The following is a 22,020-nucleotide window of genomic DNA, read 5'->3' as shown; positions in this document are numbered from 1 at the left end:
TAAACGAATAAGACCTGGGAAGGAATTTTTTTTTTTTTTTTTTGTGAGTACAATATTAAACAAGGAGGTACGGGGTGAACGACTGGGACGAAACAGTGAACGAAAATAATTTCAGCGAATTCGACGAATCGCTGAGAGAAAAACAAACCACAAGGTCGGAGACGGTACGGTAGTCCAAGCCTACGAGTACTAGGCCGCAGAATACTCGATACCATTAACCGACGATTGTGTATACATGTACGAAAAATTAGCACCGAAAATTTTCCAAAAGATACGCTATAGGTACATACACCGAAAGATAGATACAGTCTCGACAAAAACACGATTGAGAAATATCACTTAGCTTCGAAAGCGTGAGCGCATGGAGCAGCTTCGAAAAGACGTGACCTCGCCGAGATCTCGCGAGACTTCAGAAACAGATTTGACAAGGTTAACTTGTCAGATTTGACAGTTAACAAGGTTTTTGTATTTTAGCTGGGAAAGATTCTCTTCATATGAAAATGCAAGTTCCAGCTTGAAACTGCAGTCTATGAAAGACACAGAACCCCTTTCTGCTAAATGCAACCTCAAAAGTATCAGTCACCCTGAAGGCTTTCAACGATTTTCAATTCCAATTTGCACTTGTTTATGGCTCCATTATAGCTCATTGGGAAAAATCTTCAACAACCTTTTTGTTCGACATGGAAATGAAACTGTGCAGCCTGGTATGGCTGAAATAACCATCGCAATCGTAAATCTTCGATATCTCGGGCTCGGACTTTGTGATTTCACAAGAGGTAGGTGTATAAAGTGGTGTCATGAAGTGAGTAATATCTTGTACATCCTGGAAATCTGTGATGTTCAACAAGATGTATTTTCAAGTTGCTGTTCTTGGAAATAACTGGCGGCAGATCACAGCCAGTAATTAAAAAAATTATTTTAAAATGTAAAATATATTGCTACGGTTTTGAGATTTGTACAGTAAACTTAATAAAGGTTAAAGGTTGTCCCCCATAGTTAGTCACACGTGCAACATGTAGCCTCATTTGTAGTATAGTTATGTCTTCGTATATGTGAGAGTAGGCCCCTTCCAGTGTTAATCCTGCGTTGTGTAAAGACAGGAGGATAGGCCCTACTTCTACAAACCATTCCACGTCCATAGGCTCGATCCATTGCGGCTAAAAAGCCTTGGTTGTGTTGGGCGCGAGTTAACACGAGGTGGGCCTCGGAAGGTGGAGGAGGGTTGAGGTCGGCGCAGCGGCGAGGCGATGACGGTAAGAATGAGCCACCAATCAGGGCTCACAGCGTGTGGCTGCAGCACTGCGTCACAGGGCGTGGTTGGAACATCGATCAGGCTAAGGGCGTGGCAATAAAACCCTTTACGAAAAGCCCCCACCCCAGTTATGGGAGAGGTGCGCTGAAAGAAGTTGTGAGTTCTGAGTTATAAGGGAGAGGCGCTTGAACCGAGTTTTGAGGGGAGAGGCGCTTGAACGAGTTATGAGAAGGGAGAGGCGCTTGAACAAGTTCTGAGAAGGGAGAGGCGCTAGAAAGGACTGGCAGAGGAGAGAGAGGACGCGCTTGAAGAGGATTACTTGCACTGTATGAACGTGGTTACGAGGGATACGTGGGCGCAGCCAGGGCGTTGATAACTTGCGCGGTTCAGCCAAAGCGAGTGAACGCGGCTGAATAACCGCCAGCCGCGCTGTCTGCCCTCTACCGTTCGCCCCGAGATTACCCGTTTGTTCGAGCGACACGATACGAGTTCCTGCCTTCGCCTACCTCCATCTCCGCGGGACGTGTCGGGGACCGTGGAGAGCCGGACGGGGCCGTTCCTGGACGACCAAGCCGGAGCATTTGGCCTGAACATCATCCTGCCCATCTGCAATCCCTGTGTGAGTGTGTCAGTCGGGCCAGTTGTCCTGGGGTATTAAGCATAAGACTGTCTAAGCTGCTCTGTGTCTCTTCGTCCTGTACTGTATATACGTGCCATAATAATAAAATCTATTTGTTCTTCCTTTTCTTCTGAATTCGATCGTTCCCATGATTTCTCCATTGACTAAGCGTGGCACGAGTAAAACCGCTTGAATCGGGGTCCATTAATTATAACTGCGCAGATCACGTGTACGCAAACCGCTCGGCGTATTACCATCACACGTGGTTCGTGCGAGGCTTATTTCCTTGCTTCCAGGGCAGCGCTAGTACTTAGGTACGAGCGAATTTGGTCCCGAAACCCTATTTGGCGCTGTCCGGAAGGGACGTAATAGGTCTCGGGTCGCGCCAGGTCAGTAAAGACAAGGGGATTCATCCCCCCTTGATAAGGGGAGAAGGCCGGCGACATCCGTAACAATATATATTTATAAAAACAAATATTTAAAAAAAGTAATTTTCGAAAAGCCAGTAATATTAAAACCATGATTTTAAAATTATTCACAATAAAATAAAATATATATTTATAAAAAATATTTAAAATAAAAAAAGTAATTTTAGAAAAGCCAGTAATATTAAAACCATGACTTTAAAATTATTTACAATAAAATAAAATATATATTTATAAAAAATATTGAAAATAAAAAAAGTAATTTTAGAAAAGCCAGTAATATTAAAACCATGATTTTAAAATTATTTGCAATAAAATAAAATATATATTTCTAAAAATATATTTAAAATAAAAAAAGTAATTTTAGAAAAGCCAGTAATATTAAACCGATGATTTTAAAATTATTTACAATAAAATAAAATAAATATTTATAAAAATATATTTAAAATAAAAAAGTAAGTTGAGAAAAGCCAGTAATATTAAAACCATTATTTTATAATTGTTTACAATAAAAGAATATATATATTTATTAAAAATATATTGAAAATAAAAAAAGTATTTTTAGAAAAGCCAGTAAAAGTAAAACCATGATTTGAAATTATTTAAGAAAAAAAAACTTTATAAAAAAAAAGGAGAAGCTATTTTACAAAAGCCAGTAATATTAAAACCATCTGCCAGATAAAACACAATGTGTGTGTGTGTGTTTGTGTTTGTGTGTGTGTGTGTGTGTGTCTGTCCTTCATTAGGTTAGGTTTTAAATGAGTAGTGCTTTAGGAGGGATTTGAGTGGGGGGGTTTAATGGGCAATATTTGAACACGACTGTGTGTCCTCCGGTTACAACAACAACAACAACAACAACAACATGCATTTTAAGGCCATTTTCCCTGCTAGAGCGGGTGTTAGCCTTGCGGTCCCCATGACAATCTTCTCCATTTTGCCCTATTTTCTGCATCTCTCCTTGTTAACCCCCTTGCCCGCATTTCTTCTTCCACCATCTTTAGCCCAGTCTTTCTCGGTCTTCCCCGTCCTCGACTTCCTTCTACATTCATTTCCATCACTCTTCTCAACCAGTCACTTTCATCCTTCCTCAACACATGACCAAACCATCTCAACCTGTTCCTCTTCACAGCATCAATCACAGGCTCTATTCCCATCATCTTTCGCAATTCATCATTTGTCTTCCTCTCTCTCAACGATACTCCGCACATCCATCGAACCATTCGCATTTCCACCCTTTCCAACCTTCGTTGCTGCTCTACGTTCATTACCCATGTCTCGCTATCATAACTCATAACACTTCTCACACATGCAGCATACACCTTTCCCTTCAGCTTCAACGACACTCCCTTCCTCGTCAGCATGCCACTCAGTTCCCGAAACTTCTTCCATGCACATCTCACTCGAGCAACCGTTGCCGAGTCTGATCCACCTTCTCCATTCAGCATGTCTCCGAGGCAGCAAAATGTTTTCACACCTTCCAGCTTCACGCCGTCTCCAAGATCCAACTCAACATTTCCTCCATGTGCAGCTCCCTCTGTGCACACCTTACATTTGAATGTAGCTACCACACTGGTTAATGACCCTCTCAGACCACTACATTTTTGATGAACCCACTCAGCGCACATTGTACATTGAATGGAGTTCACTCCGACACCCTTCCTGCACACAACACATGGCCACTTCCCAGTTCTTTCCACCTCACCACATGCTTTACCACTTGCCATCACCTTCGTCTTTCCTATATTCACCTTCAGACCTTTTGTCTCCATACATTCCTTCCACTTGTTCATCTTTTCCTTCAGTCCATCCATACTTTCTGCAATCAACACCAGATCATCTGCATACAACAACTCCCACGGTAAGCCCTCCTTTACGTTCTGAGCCAGCACCTCCATCACAGCTAGAAATAGTCGTGGACTTAGTACCGACCCCTGATGCACTCCCACATTCACCTCAAACTCACCACTGTTCCCGTCCTTTGTCCTTACAGCTGTGCGCGCTCTTTTGTACATTGCCATCACTACTCTGATCAACCATTCCTCCACTTCTAACTTCTTCAATGCCTATGTCAATACTTCGCGTGGAACCCTATCGAATGCTTTCTCCAGATCAACAAACCCAAGAAACAACTTCTTCCTCTTCTCCATGTACTTCTCCTGCAACTGCCTCACAATAAAGAGCGCGTCTGTCGTTCCTCTTCCTGGCATAAATCCAAACTGCATTTCGTCGATCTTCACCTTCTTCCTTATCCTCCTCTCCAACACCCTTTCCAATACCTTCATTCCATGCTCCAATAACTTTATCGCTCGGTACGAGCCACACTCCAGAGGGTCACCTTTCCCCTTGTATAGAGGGACGAGGGTACTCAGTTCCCAATCCACTGGAATGCGGCCTTCTTTCACCACCAGATTACAGATCTCTGTCATTCTCTTCACACCCCAACTTCCTGCTGCCTTCAACATATCTCCCACAACTCCCGTCCGCCCTCCCGCTTTTCTACTCTTCATTGCTTGTATCGCTTCCTCAACTTCCTTCTCAGTTATCTTCTCTGCCGGTCCTAAAACTGGGTTACTCTCTATGTTGCCATCCCATTCATTCTCTGTATTCAACAGTATTTCCATATATCTTTTCCATCTTCCTTTAATTCCATCTGGGTCCACAACGATTTGTCCCACTTCATCCTTCAAGCAACTCACCCCCATCACATCACACCTCTCTTTCGCTATCTGCTTTGCAATCCTGAATACCGCTCTCTGACCCTCTTCCGAATCCAAGCGTTCTCCGAACATTTTCCTTCATGCCTCCTGCACCTTTGCTACCTCTTTCTTTGCAGCCTTCTTGGCTGCCTTATAACTTTCATGTTCTGCTTTTTCTACTCCCGTACCCTCCGCCTTCTGCCACTCCTTGAACTTCTTCCTCTTCTCGTCAATCGTCTTTCCAACTTCATCATCCCACCACCATGTTTCCGAGTTCCTCAGTGGTCCTTTTGTCCATCCACATACCTCACCAACGGCTCCCAACAGACTATCTTTCATTGACATCCAACCACGTTCAAGCTCAACCACATCATCGTCTACCCTACTCAGCCTCTCTTTTAATGCCTCCCTTACTGTCTCCTCTTTCAATCTCCACACCTTCATTCTCGGTTGGTACTTCACCCGGCGAGCTCTCCTCGCACCTTTCACCCTTATGTCGCAGACAACCAAGTGGTGCTGTGAAACAGCCTCCTCCCCCGGGATCACCTTTGTGTCCCGGAGGTGCCCCCTATCTCGCCTACGCACTATCAGGTAGTCAACGGTTGTCGTCGACCCACCTGACGTGTATGTAACATTGTAACAAGCTTATTATCCCCTTTCTGGAACTGAGTATTACAAATCAACAAATCAGCTCCATCAGCAAACTCCAAAATCCTTTCACCTTCTCCATTTCTCACACCATATCCATAACCCCCATGAACTCCCTCAAAACCGTCCATACTCCTTCCCACATGTCCATTTAGGTCTCCTCCTACCACAACAACTTCCTCATCTTTCACGTTTTCCATCAGCTTCTCTATCGCACACCAGAACTTGTCCTTCTCTTCATCGCTCCGACCAACCTGCGGAGCATATCCCGAGATGACGTTCACCAAGAGCTTTCCAATCATCATTTTCACCATCATCAACCTATCACTCACTCTAGTCACACTCACCACACTGTCTACAAACTCCTCAGAAAACAGGACACCGACACCATTCACGCCCTCCGGGCACCCTTGCCACACAAACTTGTATTTCTGTTAAAATACCTAAAAGACTCTAAGGACCCAAAAGACCCCAAGGACCCAGAAGACCCCAAAGACTCAATGGACCACAAACACCCAAAATACCTGGAGATCCAAAATACCCTGTATACTGTTAGACACAAAAGACCATGAAGACCCAGAATACCCCAAGGACTCTGAAGACTCAAAATACTCCGAAGACCCAAAATTCCCTGAAGACCCAAAAGAGCCTGAAGACCCAATGGACCCCAAAGCCCCCAAAAAAAACCAAGGCTCCAAAAGACCTGGAGGATCCAAAAGACCCAAACAATCCCAAGGAGCCAAATGACAAAGAAGACCCAAAAGACTCAGAAGACCCTGAAGATCCAATGGACCCCAAACACCCAATATACACTGAATACCATGAAGACCCAAAATACCCCAAAGACTGTTAAAGACCCCAAAACGGTTAAAGACCCAAAATACTCCAAAGATGCCAAAGACCCAAAAGACTGAAAAGACCCTGAAGACCCAAAGGACCCCAAAGATACAAAATATCCTACGACCCAAAATTTTGCTAAAACCCAAACACCCAAAAGACTCTGAGGACCCAAAAGACCCCAATTACCCAATGGACCCCAAACACCCAGAATACACCGAATACCCTGAATACCCAAAATACCCCGAAGATTGTTAAAGACCCCGAAGACTGTTAAAGACCCAAAATACCCAAGGACCCAAAAGACTGAAAAGACCCGATGGATCACAAACACCCAAAATACCCGTAGACCCAAAATACCCTGTAGACTGTTAAAGACACAAAGACAATGAAGACCCAGAAGACCCCAAGGACTCAAGAGCCAAAATACCCCAAAGACCCAAAATACCCAAATGACCCTGAAGACAGTTAAAGACCCAAAATACCCCAAAGACTCTTAAATACCCAAAAGACTACAAAACCCCAAAAGACCCCAAATTCCCCAAAGACCCATAAAGACCTTGACCACCCAAAAGACTGAAAAGACCCCAAGACCCCAAAGACCCAAAATATACCAAATACCCTTAAAGACCCCCAAAGATGCAAAAGATACCAAGACCCTCAAAGACCCAAAAGACCATGAAGACCCAAAAGACCATTAAATATCCAGAACACCCAAAACACCCCAAAGACCCTTAAATATCCAGAAGACCCAAAAGACCCTAAATATCCCAAATACCCCAAGACCCAAAATACAACAAAAACCCAAAAGGCCATGAAGACCCAAAATTCCCCAAAGACCCATAAAGACACTGAACACCCAAAACACTGAAAAGACCCCAAGACCCTTAAAGACACATAAAACCCCAAAGACCCAAAACACTGAAAAGACCCCAAGACCCTTAAAGACCCAAAAGACCACGAAGACCCAAAAGACCACAAAGACGCAAAAGACCATGAAGACCCAAAATACCTCCAAGACCCAAAAGACCCTGAAGATCCACAGACCCCAACGACCCATAAATACCCAGAAGACCCTTAAATACCTCAAGGACCCAAAATATCCCAAAGACTCAAAACACATCAAAGACCCAAAAGACCGAAAAGACCATGAAGACCCCAAGGCCCAAAATATCCCAGAGACCTTAAAGACCCAAAACACCCCAAAATCCCCCCAAAAAATCGAAAAGACCCAGAAGACCAAAAAGTCCCTGAAAACCAAAAATACCCCAAAGACCCTTGATGACCCCACAGAACCAAACAATCCAAAACACAAAAAGACCCCGAGCACCCAGTGGAACCCAAAGATTCAAATTACCCCAAAGACCCAAAATACCCCAAAGACATGCATGACCGAAAATACCTGAGGACCCCAAAGATGTAGAGCACCCAAAAGACTCAAATTACCTAAAAGACCCATAGGACCCAAATGACACTGAAAGTTCCCAAGGATGCAAAAGAGCTTGAGCACCCAAAGACCCAAATGAACCAGAGGACCCAAAAGACCCCGAGGACTCTGAAACCCAAAAAGAAGAGTAATTATGTCTTTTACATTGGAATTGTAGATGGTGGCTTGCAAACCGAGCCTCAAGGTCGGTGTACGGAAGGGGTTTTTAAAATCACAATAAATACACAGCGTAGGGAGGTGAAATTCGCTGAACGTGACGTGCAAAGTGCGCAGAGTAAACCGAGTGTTTACATCTGTAGGATGTCTAATAAATAAAGAAGTATCTAAGCACACCTGACACTAGACCCAGGGTCTTCAGACTTCAGCTCACGCGGCTGCACCATCAAATGAACTGTTCCAAGCCGTCATTTGTGACGGGGTATATACGAGTGATTTTATAATTATTTAAAATTTTTGTATTTTATTTTATTTATGAAACAAAAAAATAAATAGGTAATTAAAAAAGCTAGTAATATTAAAACCATGATTTAAAAATTATTTAAATGGCATTATTTTAGATTTTCCTTCAGCTCAGTTTAATATATCTATAACTAGCTGTGCCGATATTTATAAATGTATTGCTCAGATTTTGAAGTACCGACACCCAAAATTTGGGGCCTCTAGTTGTTACAGTGCCGCCGTGAAAGAATAACACAAACGCACAAACAAACACATACAAACAACACACAAACACTTAAAAAATATTTATATAGATTTACTATTGCAGTACATGAATTAAATACTGTTTTCATTTTGATTGTTTTGAACATGAAAGTTTTGAAAGAAAGTTTTGAAAATGAAAGTTTTGAAAGAAGTTTTGAACATGAAAGTTTTGAAAGAAAGTTTTGAAAATGAAAGTTTTGAAAATGAAAGTTTTGAAAGAAAGTTTTGAAAGAAAGTTTTGAAAATGAAAGTTTTGAAAGAAAGTTTTGAAAATGAAAGTTTTGAAAGAAAGTTTTGAAAATGAAAGTTTTGAAAATGAAAGTTTTGAAAGAAAGTTTTGAAAATGAAAGTTTTGAAAGAAAGTTTTGAAAAAAAGTTTTGAAAATGAGTTTTGAAAATGAAAGTTTTGAAAGAAAGTTTTGAAAATGAAAGTTTTGAAAGAAAGTTTTGAACATGAAAGTTTTGAAAGAAAGTTTTGAACATGAAAGTTTTGAAAGAAAGTTTTGAAAATGAAAGTTTTGAAAGAAAGTTTTGAAAATGAAAGTTTTGAAAGAAAGTTTTGAAAATGAAAGTTTTGAAAGGAAGTTTTGAAAATGAAAGTTTTGAAAGGAAGTTTTGAAAATGAAAGTTTTGAAAGAAAGTTTTGAAAATGAAAGTTTTGAAAGAAAGTTTTGAAAATGAAAGTTTTGAAAGGAAGTTTTGAAAATGAAAGTTTTGAAAGAAAGTTTTGAAAATGAAAGTTTTGAAAGGAAGTTTTGAAAATGAAAGTTTTGAAAGGAAGTTTTGAAAATGAAAGTTTTGAAAGAAAGTTTTGAAAATGAAAGTTTTGAAAGGAAGTTTTGAAAATGAAAGTTTTGAAAGAAAGTTTTGAAAATGAAAGTTTTGAAAATGAAATATTTACACATTGTCTATCCATGAAACAACAACAATATTTCCTTGTAGTTCAAACAACTTCTACCTCGCAATGCTGCTCTTCATGCTCTTCCTGTGCATGCTGCCCACGGTGTTCGCCATTGTCAAATACAGACCATCGAAGGACTGTGGGCCCTTCAGGTATGTTTTCTCCTTGGAAACGCATTACTTGAGACAGTTGTTTAAACCTTTTCAAATGTCAGAACTGCTCAACTACACCTGTTAATGGAAATAAAAACCAAAAGGAAAGTGGAAAAAGCAATGTATTTGAAATAGTTTCCATTTTAACATTAAAGATCCATTTTTTCGATCACAGTGGACAGGAGAAAATCTATAACATTATTTTGGAGACGGTTGAAATGGAGTTTCCTCCATGGTTCAATACGGCGGTGAGCTACGTCACCACACCAGTGGTTATCTTACCGGCACTGCTGCTACTCATGTGCGTATCAGGTGTGTGCGTGTGTATCAGGTGTGTGCGTGTGGACGTAGACGTGAAAGCATTGAGCGATGTTGCAGGAAGAGGGACGGGGCGCAGGCCTACAAATGCTCTTCACGATGAGATAATTTTGTTCTTGAAACGAAAAAAAATGTCTGCATACTCATCATCACTCAGCGAAAAGATGAATCGCGCCAAATCACGTACACACACGCCCTATGCCACGATTCTCTTTCACAGAATACTCATCTACTACCTCCAGTCCATCGCACGTTCCCTCAAAGTGACCAATCAGGAGCTCCGGATGCAACTGCAGTTTGTGAGTTATTGTACAACGACCTAATCTAGAGAACACAACATTTGGAAAAGGTTAAAATTATCAACTTTAAACTATTTTAAAAATACCCACAAAGTATTTTAAAAGTTTTCAGAATAGAAAAGGAACAATGGCTTGGGGGAGGGAAATATGGGGGGTATGTGTGAAGTATTCCAAAGGGGTTACGTTAACATTATTTCATTGCTTCACAAACGACATAAAGATTATTAATTTTCATTCAAAATACACACAATCCACAATATTTTATTTCTGTTTCAATTGTAGGAACGAACTGAAGATAAGAAGAAAGTATTTCAAATGGCTGCTGGTGAGCATGGCGATCGATCACTTACTCCTCATGGTTTCCAGTCGGAATGTTCGTTCCTTGGTTTGATTACAGTTATGGAGTGTTGCCAGCAGGGGGGCTCTGCATTGTGGAAGGACGATAATGAAATATGCGTAAAAAATGTGGACAGGTTGTCCCAGTACACACAGGATACAACAATATAAGCGTACTAAAGTTTATAGCATTGGCTGTGTCATTGTCAGCATTTGTTGATGTCCGTGTTATGCTGACTTGCTGGGCGTGGGTTGGGGTGCATCAAACGCCCCGTTTTTGAAAAATATTCTCATATTGAACTCGTCGTTCTCTTTTTTTTGTTACACTTGCCCAATATAGCATTTCCGTAAAATATTTCGGATTTTCGATTTTGTTTAGACCCCCCACTAGGATTAGGTAAAAATCGGGTACCCCACTAATGGGCACCATCTGCTATACACCATCTGCTACACCTCAGCTGACACCTGCTTGTATGCCGGCCAGTCTGGACTCTCAAGGCCAGAATGCCGATGGCAAAGTGACAGGTCAGTGCTGTGTTCGGTCTGGGCAGTGCCGTCAATAAGGAGGATGCACAGATAACCGGAATACGTTTCCCCACCTGCCTTCAAGTGCTGTGCTGTCTCATGCATCACATCAAGAAGAGTGTGGTGGAAAACAGCTGTCCTGGTGCTCCCCCCAAATTGGCGCCTGCACAGCTCGTCCTGGCCTGGGTCGCCAACTTTTACAAGGCCAACATGCCCACTTGTCTCTGACCACCAAACATGCATCTTGCTCGTTCAGCTTATGGACATCAACAATGTCCAAATCTCCCAGAGTCCTCCGTCTGACACCGTTTACCTGGGGTGACGTGGCCAACCTAACCGGGAATGTGCCCTTACTACATATCGATCTTTATCTTATTTAACCTGGTGTATCCGGGCAAACTGCCCAGTACATATCGGCTAATGTGTAGAGCAAACTGATTGGAGAAGAACGTCCCGGCTAACTCTAGTGCGGACTATGCTAGACAAATGGAGGAAAAGACATCACAGGAAGATTGGAAGAACATGCACAAGTGGGGTTTATTATTTACAAGGGGTGAGGAAAGTTACGTGCTACATTTATACAATCAGGGTTTATTTACACGTACAGCAGGGAAAATACATTTATTTGTGTGGTATGGCATAAGACACCAAAAAGGAGAATTTGTGTGGTGTGTCAATGTACAAATCCAAAAGACAGTGCAAATCTTACCTGTCTAAAAATACCACTTATACCATCTTACCAAATGAAACATAACATTGGCGCCACATCAGAAATCACACCCGAAGGGAAGGGAAAACCTCCATCCTGGCTCGTACTGTGGTGTCTTGTCCTCTTCTGAACTGTCTGTGGTAAATCCTGTGGAATTCTGTCTTCTGTACCATGAACTCAACTGCACCCTATCTGTACTCGATCTGTACTTTATCCTGTCTGGAGCGATTTTTTTTTTAGCTCCGTCTGGGGAGGGGTGGAGTCCGGCAGAGGTCAAAGGTCACACCCCACCCTCTGGTCTTGGCGCGGTGCATCCATTGGCTCAGGTGAGCCTCCATGTGATGTCACCCTCTCCGCGAGTATGTTGGTATTGAATTATCCTCTCTTTTTCGGGACGTGCCACAGTCCTGAGCTCCTCACATAACATTGGGTGGACTTACATTGCTCCTCGTTCGCCACTCAAACATCTGACAAAGCCCCCGATGGCATGGCAGACAACGGGAGGGTCGTCACTGATGGTAGGGTACCATGGGAAGGTTAGCGCAGGTTTGTGGTATCCAGCAGCGAGTCTTGTGGATCATGGCGCAGCGAGCGCGGGCGTAATGGCGTCTTTTTGCAGCACGAGATGGTTGTTGCGGCAATGAGGCACATGCAGGTGGTTGAAGCATCGTGGAAGTTCGACTCTGGTTGAGCTGTGGTTGAGTGGTAAGCATGCGTTGAGTGAATGGTGAGCAAATAAAGTGCGATGTTGGTCGTTGGTCTTGTGGTGTAGGAAGGTGTTTGTGTTATTATGGAGTGGAGTTGTTTTGTAGTCCGGTAGTAGTTAAATTGCGGGTGAGGTGCTTCTGCAGTGGGAGTGGCAGTTTGGGTTTGCCGAGCAGATTTGAATGAGGTTTTTCCGCGCTTATGCAAATGAGGGCGCTGCACTTAAAGGCCATTGTGGCTCCGTTCTCCAAATAGAGATGAAAGGAAAGTGAAAAAGATGGGGATAAAACCCAACTAATCCCCCCACAATGCATATTCCCTTTGAAACCCACTCTAGACACAATGGGTGGACTATCTGGAACATTTAATTTAAAAAAACTAACTCGGGAGTCTTATGTTGTGCACCATTACTGGGAGTGACGGTTTGCAGAACCATCACAGTGAAGCGCGGTGTTACGCACGCTGCTTGGAAGCAAGGAGGAAGCGGACAACGCGGTAAGTTGTAAGAGTCTTTATTCAAGAGCTCCACTGTAACACTGGAGCGTTCCGGGCTGCGCGCCCGGTGCATATCCCGCGGCCACGCCTACCCCTCGGGCGTGGCCGCCGCCCACTTGGCGCGCGGAATGATGTCATCACGCCAGTGAGCTTTCGTGTCTGCCACACGCGCCCCCCCAGAATTCCAGCGCACCTGGAGGGCCAGTTTGCGGGGCAAACGGATGACCCGGCCGAAGCGCCCTCTGGTGACTGGCGGCGTCCGGGGTGCAGGGATGCCAGCTGGGATGCCTCCGGCTGCACCCGGGATGGGTGCAGGCTCGGGGGGCGGCGTGCCGGCGGGGCCGGGCGGTGCCGGGGGTCCGCCCGCCGGGGGGCGGCCCCGACGCGGGGGCTGAGCCACCGGGGGTGGGTGGTCCACGTCGAGGTGGGCCGGCTTGAGGCGGTCTATGGAGACACGGTCAGGAGTGCCGCCGATGTCCAAGGTGAAATGTTTCACCCCGGTCTCCAGCACGCGGAAAGGCCCATTGTACGGGGGCCGCATTGGTGTCCGGTGGGCGTCGTGCCGGACGAAGACGTACTCCGCGGTGCGAAGCTCCGGGGCGACGTGCGTAGGTGGGTGCCCGTGGTGCGCCGTGGGCACCGGGGCGAACCTCTGGGCGGTCTCCTGCAGCGCGGAGCGCTCCTGTGCCGCGGACCATGGTGCCGTGGAGTCGGGGAGGAACTCGCCCGGCACCCGCAGCGGTTGCCCGAAGACCAACTCCGCCGCGGCTGCGCGCAGGTCGTCCTTGGGCGCCGTCCGGAGGCCCAGCAGCACCCATGGGAGCCTGTCGACCCAGCCGCAGTCGCGGAGGGTCGCCCGGAGCACGGCCTTCAACGAGCGGTGGAACCGCTCGCACAGGCCGTTAGCCTGGGGGTGGTAGGCTGTGGTGCGGTGCGGCTGGACCCCGAGCCCCCGCGCGACCGCCCCCCAGAGCTCCGAGGTGAACTGGGGGCCGCGGTCGGACGAGATGTCCGAGGGGGGCGCCAAACCGGGCGACCCAGGTGGCGATGAACGCCTGCGCGACGTCCGCCGCCGTCGTTGACGCCAAAGGCACGGCCTCCGGCCACCGGGTGGTGCGGTCCATCATGGTCAGGACGTGGGTGAAACCCCGCGAGGGGGGCAGAGGTCCCACCAGGTCCACGTGAACGTGGTCAAATCGACGTTCCGGCACCGCAAACGGGGCCAATGGGGCCTGGGTGTGTCAGTGCACCTTCGCGCGCTGGCACGTGAGGCACGTCCTGGCCCAGCCGCGGACGGCCTTCCAGAGGCCATGCCAGACAAACTTGTCGGCAATCAACCTCTGGGACGCCCTCGTGCCCAGGTGGGACAGGCCGTGGATGGCGTCGAAAATCTGGCGCTGCCAGCCTGCGGGCACGATGGGGCGAGGCCGCCCGAGGGAGACGTCGCACCAGAGGGCCGTGCCCGCGCCGTCGAACGGCACATCGGTGACGCGGAGGCCCGTAACGGTGGACCGCAAGGCCTGGACGTCAGGGTCGGCGGCCTGGTCCGCCGCCATCCGGGCATAGTCGATGCCGAGGTGGACCGCGTGGGCAACGGACTGGGAAAGGCAATCCGCCACCGGGTTGTCCTTCCCCGCGACGTGCCGGATGTCCGTCGTGTATTCGGACACGGCCGAGAGGTGATGCTGCTGCCGGGCCGACCACGGCTCGGCGACCTTGCCCATCGCGAACACCAGTGGCTTGTGGTCGACGAAGGCCGTGAACGCACGGCCCTCGAGCAGATGGCGGAAGTGCCTGACCGCCAGGTGGAGTCCGAGCAGCTCGCGGTCGAAGGTACTATACCGGCGTTCGGGCGGGCGAAGCTGCCGGCTGAAGAACGCCAGCGGTTGCCAAGCTCCACGCACCCATTGCTCGTGCACCGCGCCCACAGCGTAGTCCGAGGCGTCGGTGGTGAGGGCGATCGGTGCATCGGGCGCCGGGTGCGCGAGCATGGTGGCGTTAGCCAAGGCGAGCTTCGCGCCCACGAACGCCGCGTCCATCTGCTTGGTCCAGGTAACGTCACCTTTGCCCGGCTTCCCTCGGAGGGCCTCGTGCAGGGGGCGCAGGAGCTGGGCGATGCGGGTTAGGAGCCGATGGTAAAAGTTTACCATGCCTAGGAACTCCTGGAGCCCCCTGATCGTGCAGGGGCACGGAAACCCCTTCACCACCTCCACCTTGGCCGGTAGGGGGACAGCCCCGTGCCTGGTGACGCGGTGCCCCAAAAAGTCGATTTCAGTGACACCGAACCGGCACTTGGCGGGGTTCACGATCAGGCCATGCTGGCCCAGACGGTCGAAGAGCGTGCGGAGATGGTGTAGGTGCTCTTCGCAGGACGCGCGTGCGACGAGGATATCATCCAGATCGACGTAGACGAAATCCAAGTCGCGCAAGACGCTGTCCATGAGGCGCTGGAACGCCTGAGCCGCATTCTTCAAACCGAACGGCATCCGAAGCAATTCGAAAAGACCGAACGGCGTGATGAAAGCCGTCTTCGGGATGTCCTCCGGCCTGACGGGGACCTGGTGGTAACCGCGTATGAGGTCCACCTTCGAAAAGAAGGACATGCCCGCCAAGCGGGTGGAAAAGTCCTGAATATGGGGGACGGGGTAGCGGTCGGGGGTGGTGGCGTCGTTGAGACGGCGGTAGTCCCCGCACGGTCGCCATCCCCCGCCAGGCTTGGGCACGTGGTGGAGCGGCGACGCCCAAGCACTCTCGGAGCGCCGCACGATGCCGAGCCGCTCCAGCGTAGCAAACTCGGCTTTAGCTACCGCGAGCTTCGTCGGCTCGAGGCGGCGTGCCCGGGCGTAGACCGGTGGCCCGGCGGTGGGGATGTGATGTTCCACCCCGTGCTTGACGGTCCCCGCCGAGAAGGTGGGCCGCGTGAGGGCCGGGAAACGGGCGAGGAGGCGGGTGAATTCGTCCGCTGCTGGAAGCGTACAGATGAACCTGGCCGGAACCGAACCGCTCAGCAAGCCGCTCGATGAGCCGCTCCATGAGCTGCTCAACGAGGCGGGCAGCGCGCACGCGAGCGAGCTGTACGTCTCAGCCTAGACAAGCCTTCTGTGCTTTACGTCGACCAACAGGCCATTGGCATAGAGGAAGTCTGCGCCGAGCAGTGCCATAGGCACTTCGGCAGTCACGAACGACCATCGGAAAACCTGCCCTCCGAACCGCAGAGAAAGGCAGCGTTTTCCGTACGTGCGAATGGACGTACCGTTGGCAGGAAGCAGCGCGGGGCCCCGGCCCGCGGACTGCTTGTCGGACGTACCGGCGGGAACGACACTCACCTGCGCTCCCGTGTCGCACAGGTAACGGCACCCGGATAAGGTGTCCGTTATGTACAGGAGGCTGTTTAATCAGCCGGCGCTCAGTGCCACTACCGAGGGCCGGCCCGGGCGTTTCCCGACCTGCCGAATGAGCACGGCGGGCGACATTGCAGAGCCTCGTGGCCGAACCTAGCGTGGAAACGGCACCAGGTTTGCGGCGAAGCCGGAGGCCGCGGTTTCCGCGGTGGTGGTGGGCGAGGCGTGGCGGCTGCCACGAGGCGCCCCTCGGAGTAGGGGTGGGCACCCGCAGGAGGTTCAGCAGCTACGCGGTGCGTCGCGTTGTAGGGGTGGGCACCCGCAGCAGTTTCGGGCTCGGGAGCCGCTATGGCCGCACCGAAACTCACCTGCGTGTCCAAAGCCGCGTAGAACTTGTCGGACTCGGCCGCGAGCGCTCGGGGTTCCGTTGTCGCAGACCGGCCAACACGAGGCGTACTCGTGCCGGCAGCTGGCGTCGAAATAACGCCCGGAATAGAGCGTTCGGGGTTTCGTCGCCCATGAGCGACAGCATATGGTCCATTCGGACCGACGGTCACGTGTCACCGAGCTCGGGGAGGTCCAAGAGGCGATCGGCCCGTGCGTCCACCGTGAGGCCGAACGTGGCGAGGAGGAGACGCTTGATCGCCTCGTACCTGTCGTCGGCCGGTGGGTTCCTCAGGACCGACACGACGCGGGCGGCCGTGCCGGCCCCGAGGGAGGCGACCACGTGGCAGTAGCGTGTCTCGTCTGCCGTGATGCCTCGAAGCCTGAACTGGGCTTCGGCCTGCAGGAACCAGATCTCCGCCTGAGCTTCCCAGAACTCGGGGAGCTTTATCGCTACCGCGTTGGTTGCCATGGCTGTGGCGGGTTCGGATGGTCTGTGACGACTGACCAGAACGTCGGTCACCAAGGAAGCGCGGTGTTACGCGCGCTGCTTGTAAGCAAGGAGGAAGCGGACAATGCGGTAAGTTGTAAGAGTCTTTATTCAAGAGCTCCACTGTAACACTGGAGCGTTCCAGGCTGCGCGCCCGGTGTATATCCCGCGGCCACGCCTACCCATAGGGCGTGGCCACCACCCACGCCTACCCATAGGGCGTGGCCGCCGCCCACTTGGCGCACGGATTGATGTCATCACGCCAGTGAGCTTTCGTGTCCACCACAACAGTATTATTAGTATAAATTAATATATGCTTTGTTACAATGTTATTATTCTTTTTGTTATTTACTTTGGAATTGGAATGCCATGCCATGGAAGGACCAATTAAACTGCTCTCTACACCTCAACACGGCGTGTGTTCAAAACATGGGAATTCTTCTGGATTATTTGTGGTTAATTTGCCTAATCAACTCAGGTCATGACTATCATTTTGGGTGTATCACATTTCACATGAGAAAGCAAGAGTAGAACTCCACACAAAACATGACATGTACGCACGCACACACACACACACACACACACACACACACACACACACACACACACACACACACACCATCCATTTATAGTGCAAGAAACTTACCTCTTTAAAAAACCCGTGTTTCTGGGATTAAGGAAGAAGGAGCAGCACCTCGAGCTTTAATGTTCGAGGTTCCAACATTAACATTTATCATTTTACGACAGGAACCATGTACAAGGACATGGAAGGAACACACAAAAGGAAATATAGTAATATGTCTCAAAGCAATAGAGAAATATATAAATGTTCACAGAAGTAGCACATAAACAACAACAACCACAGCAACGACAACAACAATTACATGTTATAAAAAAAGGTCTTTTTCGCGTCTTCTGCTTCATTTTACATCCTCATTGACACTCACGGATAGACATGCAATATGTTTGTCAAGTACAGTCACATGAAAAAGTAAGTACACCCCATGTAAAGTTTTGACTTTTTCAACATATTTCAACATACAGCTATTTGATCTTCATTTTTTTTTTTTTTTTTTTTTTTTTTTTTTTTGATCTTCATTTCAACAATATTGATAGATAAAGGTGATATAACATAACAAATATCATGAAACATTTACATTTTATAGTCTATTGTATAATTTAAACAAACATAAATGCAAATTTCGCATGTGGAAAAAGTAAGTACACCCCTACATTTATCACTACTTCAAATACCTAAAATTAGAATCAGGTGCACCAGCTCAGGTGCAAATGATTAGAACATCGTTAGAGAGGATCTTGGAAGAACCTGTCTTATTTAAACTTCAGACATTTATTTTGGTTTGCTCTTTGTTGTTGAAGTGTGCGGCGTCACCATGTCTAGATCAAAAGAGCTCTCTGAGGCCTTCAGAAAGAAGGTTATACATGTCTACGAGTCTGGGAAGAGATTTAAAAAGATCTCCAAACAATTTGAAATCAATCATTCGACTGTCCGGAAGATCATCGACAAGTGGAGAAGATTCCAAACAACTGCCAACTTGTTTAGGCCAGGCCGCCCCAGCAGGTTCAGCCCGAGAGCAGACCGCACGATGCTGAAAGAAGTCTCTAAGAACCCCAGAATGTCATCACGGGACCTACAGGTAGCTCTTGCCACTGTTGATGTCAAAGTGCACGAGTCTACCATCAGAAAGAGTCTGCACAAATTTGATCTACATGGGAGGTGTGCCAGGAGGAAATCTTTGCTGTCCAGAAAGAACATCAGGGCAAGACTAAAGTTTGCCAATGAACACCTCGGCAAAGACCAGCACTTCTGGAACAATGTGCTTTGCACAGATGAGTCAAAGGTAGAGCTATTTGGCCACAGTACCAGAAGACATGTTTGGCGAAAACAAAAGACAGCATTTGACCACAAGAACCTGATACCAACTGTAAAGCATGGTGGTATAGGAGCTATGCTCCAACGTAAATCGAAAGAATGGACGCGACAAAAAGCTGGAATTCGTCCGAGTTTCTTTATTGTGTCAAATCAACTCGGGTACTCTGAAAGGCCCGTTTATTGGGCAGCAATATATATACACATTATCCCGGAGCGTTTGCCCGGGAAAGGCGAGAGGGGGCGTGCTGGGGCGTCCTGGACGAGGCCTGGCAAGTCGAGAGCGGGCATGCCCGGGCGTCCCGGACGAGGCCTGGCAAGTCGAGAGCGGGCATGCCCAGGCGTCCTGGGCGAGCCCGGCATGGTGATCTCTCCGCGTCCTCGGTAGGTGCAAGGCGATTGTGTATACCCAGCGGTAGCCGCTACACACGTCCCCCCAGAATCGACTTGCACCGGCAGGGTCAATTTAAGGGGGGTCCTGATGACCCGGTCGAAGCGACCCCTGGTGGGTCGTGGGGGGGGGGGGGGGGAGGGGGTCCGGTGTGGTGGTGGGCGGTCGAGTGGGGGGCGGCCTCGCCGTGGCGGAAGGGCCAACCGTGGCGGTTGGTCGATGTCCACGTGCGCCGGCTTGAGGCGGTCCACCGCAATCCGGTCCGACCTGCCGCCGATGTCGATGACGAACGACTTGTCGTCCCGTCGCAGGACCCGGAAGGGCCCGTCGTACGGCGGCCGGAGTGGCCCCCGATGTGCGTCATGACGCACAAAAACGTACTCCTCTGTGCGAAGCGCTGGGGGGACGTAGGACTGGGGGTCACCGTGGTGGGACGTTGGCATGGGGGCAAACCGTCGGGCGGTCTCCTGGAGGTCCGAGCGCTGGTGAGCTGCGGACCAGGGACTGGTAGCATCGGGCACGAATTCGCCCGGGACGCGTAGCGCCTGGCCGTTGACAAGCTCGGCGGTGGACGCCCGGAGGTCCTCCTTGGGGGCCGTGCGGGGGCCCAAAAGGACCCACGGCAGCCGGTCGGCCCAACCGCCGTCCTGAAGACCGGCCATGAGCGCGGCCTTCATGGAGCGGTGGAATCGCTCGCACAACCCGTTGGCTTGGGGGTGGTAGGCCGTAGTACGGTGGAGCTTGACCCCCAGGTTGCGGGCGACCGCGCCCCACAGCTCGGAGGTGAACTGCGGTCCGCGGTCTGACGAGATGTCCGCCCGTGCGCCGAAGCGGGCGACCCAGGTGGCGATGAAAGCCTGCGCCACGTCGGCGGTGGTGGTGGAGACGAGGGGAACGGCCTCCGGCCACCTGGTGGTCCTGTCCACCATGGTGAGCAGGTGTGTGAAACCCTGTGATGGGAGGAGGGGGCCCACCAGGTCCACGTTGACGTGGTCGAAACGTCGTTCAGGCACGGTGAAAGGTGCCAACGGGGCCTGGGTGTGTCGGTGGACCTTGGCCTGTTGGCAGGCTGTGCAGGTGCTGGTCCAATCGCGGACGTCCCGTCGAAGGCCGTGCCAGACGAATCGCGCCGACACCAGCTTCTGGGAAGCTTTCCGGCCCGGGTGGGAAAGGCCGTGGAGGGAGGCGAAGATGCGGCGTTGCCAGGTAACGGGCACGATGGGGCGAGGCTGGCCTTGGGAGACGTCGCAGAGCAGGACAGTGTCCGCGAAGGGGATGTCGGCCAGGCGGAGGCCCGTGTCCGCCGCCCGGAGGGCTTGCACGGTGGTGTCGGTGGTTTGGTCCGCCGCCATAAGCGCGAAGTCCACGCCGAGGTGGACCGCGTTCGCGCTGGCCCGAGAAAGACAGTCGGCCACGGCGTTGTCTTTGCCGGCGACGTGCCGGATGTCCGTGGTAAACTCCGACACGGCGGAGAGGTGGCGCTGTTGGCGGGCCGACCACGGCTCCGTGACCTTGGCCATTGCGTAAACCAACGGCTTGTGGTCGACGAACGCCGTGAAGGGTCGGCCCTCCAGGAGGTGGCGGAAATGGCGAACGGCCAGGTGTAGACCGAGGAGCTCATGGTCAAACGTGCTATATTTGAGCTCGTTCGGCCGGAGTTGCCGGCTGAAAAAAGCGAGTGGCTGCCAAACCCCGTTCACCCATTGCTCATGTACGGCGCCCACCGCGTAGTCGGAGGCATCCGTGGTGAGGGCGATGGGAGCGTTGAGCACCGGGTGAGCGGGCAGTGTTGCGTCGGCGAGGGCCCGCTTTGAGCTTTTAAAGGCCGCGTCCATTGCTGCGGACCAGACGACATCGTGCTTGGCCAGCTTGCCCCGGAGGGCTTCGTAGAGGGGCCGCATGAGTTGAGCAGCGCGGGGCACGAAGCGGTGATAGAAATTCACCATTCCCAGGAATTCCTGCAGGGCCTTTATGGAGCGGGGACGCGGAAACGTGGTGATGGCCTCGACCTTGGTTGGCAGCGGCACGGCCCCGTTCTTGGTGATGTGGTGGCCCAAAAAATCAACGGCCGTCGTGCCGAAGTGGCATTTGGCCGGGTTGACTATGAGGCCGTGCTCGCTGAGGCGCCCGAACAGTGTTCGGAGGTGGAAGAGGTGCTCGGCCCGGGACGTGCTGGCGACGAGGATGTCGTCCAGGTAAACAAAGAGGAACGGCAGGTCGCGCAGCACGCCGTCCATCAAGCGCTGGAACGCCTGAGCCGCGTTCTTGAGGCCAAACGGCAATCGCAGGAATTCGAATAAGCCGAACGGCGTGATGACGGCCGTTTTTGGGACGTCGGCCGCCCTGACAGGTACCTGGTGATATCCCCGTATTAAATCGATCTTTGAAAAAATGACCCGTCCTGCCAAACGGGCGGAGAAGTCTTGGATGTGCGGGATCGGATACCTGTCGGGGGTG

At 50.0% G+C, this 22,020-nt stretch overlaps 1 protein-coding gene across 1 annotated transcript in view; it reads left to right on the top strand.

Annotated features, from left to right (window-relative positions):
• Positions 1–22,020, top strand: part of TMC3 (transmembrane channel like 3) — a 108,536-nt gene that overhangs the window by 65,882 nt on the left and 20,634 nt on the right. Inside the window, exons 19-22 of the mRNA XM_078772680.1 lie at positions 9,569–9,679; positions 9,855–9,980; positions 10,218–10,296; positions 10,579–10,621. Of these exons, the coding sequence (XP_078628806.1) occupies positions 9,569–9,679; positions 9,855–9,980; positions 10,218–10,296; positions 10,579–10,621 (359 nt within the window). The remainder of the gene's footprint in view (positions 1–9,568; positions 9,680–9,854; positions 9,981–10,217; positions 10,297–10,578; positions 10,622–22,020) is intronic.

This window comes from Myxine glutinosa, chromosome 2, assembly GCF_964187855.1.
Source record: "Myxine glutinosa chromosome 2, kmMyxGlut1.1, whole genome shotgun sequence".
In the NCBI taxonomy this organism is placed as follows: Eukaryota; Metazoa; Chordata; class Myxini; order Myxiniformes; family Myxinidae; genus Myxine; species Myxine glutinosa.
Note: the sequence above shows the minus strand (reverse complement) of the source record. Positions and strands in the feature narration are given on the sequence as shown.